Here is a 4105-nt window from a genome sequence, read left to right as displayed (position 1 = left end):
TCTCTCTCTCTCTCTCTCTCTCTCTCTCTCTCTCTCTCTCTCTCTCTCTCTCTCTCTGTCTCTCTCTCTCTCTCTCTGTCTCCCTCCCACCAGGTCACTATGATGCTCTGAGACCCAGTCAGGCGTTTGAGTTCACACGGGACCCGTCTGTCGGTCAGATAGCTCTGGCTTTCCTCCAGGCCTCCTTCGCCTTCAGCGGCTGGAACTTCCTGAACTACGTCACTGAGGAGGTGGTGGAGCCACGCAAGTAAGGATAGATCTCTAGATTTAGGCTACGTCCCAATTTAATCAGGATAGATCTCTAGATTTAGGATGCGTCCCAAATTAATCAGGATAGACCTCTAGACCTCTAGATGTAGGCTACGTCCCAATTTAATCAGGATAGACCTCTAGATGTAGGCTACGTCCCAATTTAATCAGGATAGACCTCTAGATGTAGGCTACGTCCCAATTTAATCAGGATAGACCTCTAGATGTAGGCTACGTCCCAATTTAATCAGGACAGACCTCTAGACCTCTAGATGTAGGCTACGTCCCAATTTTTTAACCTTCTAACAAGGTGTGCGCTTGCACACTCTCTGTTATGAATTTCAAAGCATCGGTCTGCTCTAAACATAAGCTGAAGTGCACACTTCAGGAGAAGGGTGGAGAATCGGAGCGCAACGAACTGTGTCGTCAGATCGCCATCTGGTGGTGGCAAAGGGAAGAGCACCTGTTGTCATACATTAATATATGGACTTTACGTGTGGTCATGTTGTGGCAGTTTCCTTATTGCTTCCAATGCTCAGATTATATTCATTAACTTTACTGTCTCACTGCTGTCTAATGGGTTGACTGTCTCACTGCTGTCTAATGGGTTGACTGTCTCACTGCTGTCTAATGGGTTGACTGTCTCACTGCAGTCTCATGAGTTGACTGTCTCACTGCTGTCTAATGAGTTGACTGTCTCACTGCTGTCTAATGGGTTGACTGTCTCACTGCTGTCTAATGGGTTGACTGTCTCACTGCTGTCTAATGGGTTGACTGTCTCACTGCTGTCTCATGAGTTGACTGTCTCACTGCTGTCTAATGGGTTGACTGTCTCACTGCTGTCTAATGAGTTGACTGTCTCACTGCTGTCTAATGGGTTGACTGTCTAATGGGTTGACTGTCTCACTGCTGTCTAATGGGTTGACTGTCTAATGAGTTGACTGTCTCACTGCTGTCTAATGGGTTGACTGTCTCACTGCTGTCCAATGAGTTGACTGTCTCACTGCTGTCTAATGAGTTGACTGTCTCACTGCTGTCTAATGGGTTGACTGTCTCACTGCTGTCTAATGGGTTGACTGTCTAATGGGTTGACTGTCTAATGGGTTGACTGGCACCTGTAATATAATGTACTGTTTTACAGGAACCTGGTATATTACTGTAAAATATGTCTCTTATCTCAGGAACCTGCCCCGGGCTATCTACATATTACTGTAATATAATGTACTGTTTTACCGGAACTATGTATATTACTGTAAAATATGTCTCTTATCTCAGGATCCTTCCCCGGGCTATCTACATATTACTGTAATATAATGTACTGTTTTACAGGAACTTGGTATATTACTGTAAAATATGTCTCTTATCTCAGGAACCTGCTCCCAGCCATCTACATATTACTGTAATATATTATTACAGTACTATATTACTGTAATATATTGTACTGTTTTACAGGAACCTGGTATATTACTGTAAAATATGTCTCTTATCTCAGAACCTGCTCCCAGCCATCTACATATTACTGTAATATATTATTACAGTAGTATATTACTGTAATATAATGTACTGTTTTACAGGAACCTGGTATATTACTGTAAAATATGTCTCTTATATCAGGAACCTGCCCCGGGCTATCTACATATTACTGTAATATATTATTACCAGGTAATAACATGGCTATATACAGGAAGTACCAGGTAATAACATGGCTATATACAGGAAGTACCAGGTAATAACATGGCTATATACAGGAAGTACCAGGTAATATATTATTACAGTACTATATTACTGTAATATATTGTACTGTTTTACAGGAACTTTGTATATTAGTGTAAAATATGTCTCTTATCTCAGGAACCTGCCCCGGGCTATCTACATATCCATTCCCCTGGTGACGTTAGTCTACACTCTGACCAACATTGCATACTTCTCCTCCATGACCCCGAAGAGCTGTTGGCATCAACGCCGTGGCTGGTGAGAATTAATTAATTAATTCATCTATACATAAAATAATAGAAACGTTATAACACTTAATAATTAAGTCATAATAAATACACAATGAGTAACAATAATAAGCCTATATACAGGAAGTACCAGGTAATAACATGGCTATATACAGGAAGTACCAGGTAATGACATGGTTATATACAGGAAGTACCAGGTAATAACATGGCTATATACAGGAAGTACCAGGTAATGACATGGCTATATACAGGAAGTACTAGGTAATAACATGGCTATATACAGGAAGTACCAGGTAATAACATGGCTATATACAGGAAGTACCAGGTAATAACATGGCTATATACAGGAAGTACCAGGTAATAACATGGCTAGATACAGGAAGTACCAGGTAATAACATGGCTATATACAGGAAGTACCAGGTAATAACATGGTTATATACAGGAAGTACCAGGTAATAACATGGTTATATACAGGGAGGTAATAACATGGCTATATACAGGAAGTACCAGGTAGCAACATGGCTATATACAGGAAGTACCAGGTAATAACATGGCTATATACAGGAAGTACCAGGTAATGACATGGCTATATACAGGAAGTACCAGGTAATAACATGGCTATATACAGGAAGTACCAGGTAATAACATGGCTATATACAGGAAGTACCAGGTAATAACATGGTTATATACAGGGAGGTAATAACATGGCTATATACAGGAAGTACCAGGTAGCAACATGGCTATATACAGGAAGTACCAGGTAATAACATGGCTATATACAGGAAGTACTGAGGTAATAACATGGCTATATACAGGAAGTACCAGGTAATAACATGGCTATATACAGGAAGTACCAGGTAATAACATGGCTATATACAGGAAGTACCAGGTAATAACATGGCTATATACAGGAAGTACCAGTACTGAGGTAATAACATGGCTATATACAGGAAGTACCAGGTAATAACATGGCTATATACAGGAAGTACCAGGTAATAACATGGCTATATACAGGAAGTACTGAGGTAATAACATGGCTATATACAGGAAGTACCAGGTAATAACATGGCTATATACAGGAAGTACCAGGTAATAACATGGCTATATACAGGAAGTACCAGGTAATAACATGGCTATATACAGGAAGTACCAGTACTGAGGTAATAACATGGCTATATACAGGAAGTACCAGGTAATAACATGGCTATATACAGGAAGTACCAGGTAATAACATGGCTAGATACAGGAAGTACCAGGTAATAACATGGCTATATACAGGAAGTACCAGGTAATAACATGGTTATATGCAGGAAGTACCAGGTAATAACATGGTTATATACAGGGAGGTAATAACATGGCTATATACAGGAAGTACCAGGTAGCAACATGGCTATATACAGGAAGTACCAGGTAATAACATGGCTATATACAGGAAGTACCAGGTAATGACATGGCTATATACAGGAAGTACCAGGTAATAACATGGCTATATACAGGTAGTACCAGGTAATAACATGGCTATATACAGGAAGTACCAGGTAATAACATGGTTATATACAGGAAGTACCAGGTAATAACATGGTTATATACAGGGAGGTAATAACATGGCTATATACAGGAAGTACCAGGTAGCAACATGGCTATATACAGGAAGTACCAGGTAATAACATGGCTATATACAGGAAGTACTGAGGTAATAACATGGCTATATACAGGAAGTACCAGGTAATAACATGGCTATATACAGGAAGTACCAGGTAATAACATGGCTATATACAGGAAGTACCAGGTAATAACATGGCTATATACAGGAAGTACCAGTACTGAGGTAATAACATGGCTATATACAGGAAGTACCAGTACTGAGGTAATAACATGGCTATATACAGGAAGT

At 39.9% G+C, this 4105-nt stretch overlaps 1 protein-coding gene across 1 annotated transcript in view; it reads left to right on the top strand.

The window, feature by feature from the left end:
• Positions 1 to 2220, top strand: part of LOC127924182 (asc-type amino acid transporter 1-like) — a gene marked incomplete at its 3' end in the record, with an annotated part of 98511 nt that extends 96291 nt beyond the window's left edge. The window contains exons 5-6 of the mRNA XM_052508637.1: positions 94 to 247; positions 2101 to 2220. Coding sequence (XP_052364597.1) covers positions 94 to 247; positions 2101 to 2220 — 274 coding nt within the window. The remainder of the gene's footprint in view (positions 1 to 93; positions 248 to 2100) is intronic.
• Positions 2221 to 4105: the final 1885 nt, after the last annotated feature.

The sequence above is a fragment of the Oncorhynchus keta genome, unplaced genomic scaffold, assembly GCF_023373465.1.
Source record: "Oncorhynchus keta strain PuntledgeMale-10-30-2019 unplaced genomic scaffold, Oket_V2 Un_contig_3773_pilon_pilon, whole genome shotgun sequence".
In the NCBI taxonomy this organism is placed as follows: domain Eukaryota; kingdom Metazoa; phylum Chordata; class Actinopteri; order Salmoniformes; family Salmonidae; genus Oncorhynchus; species Oncorhynchus keta.
The sequence above is the reverse complement of the archived record's forward strand: the minus strand, read 5'-3'. Positions and strand labels throughout refer to the sequence as shown.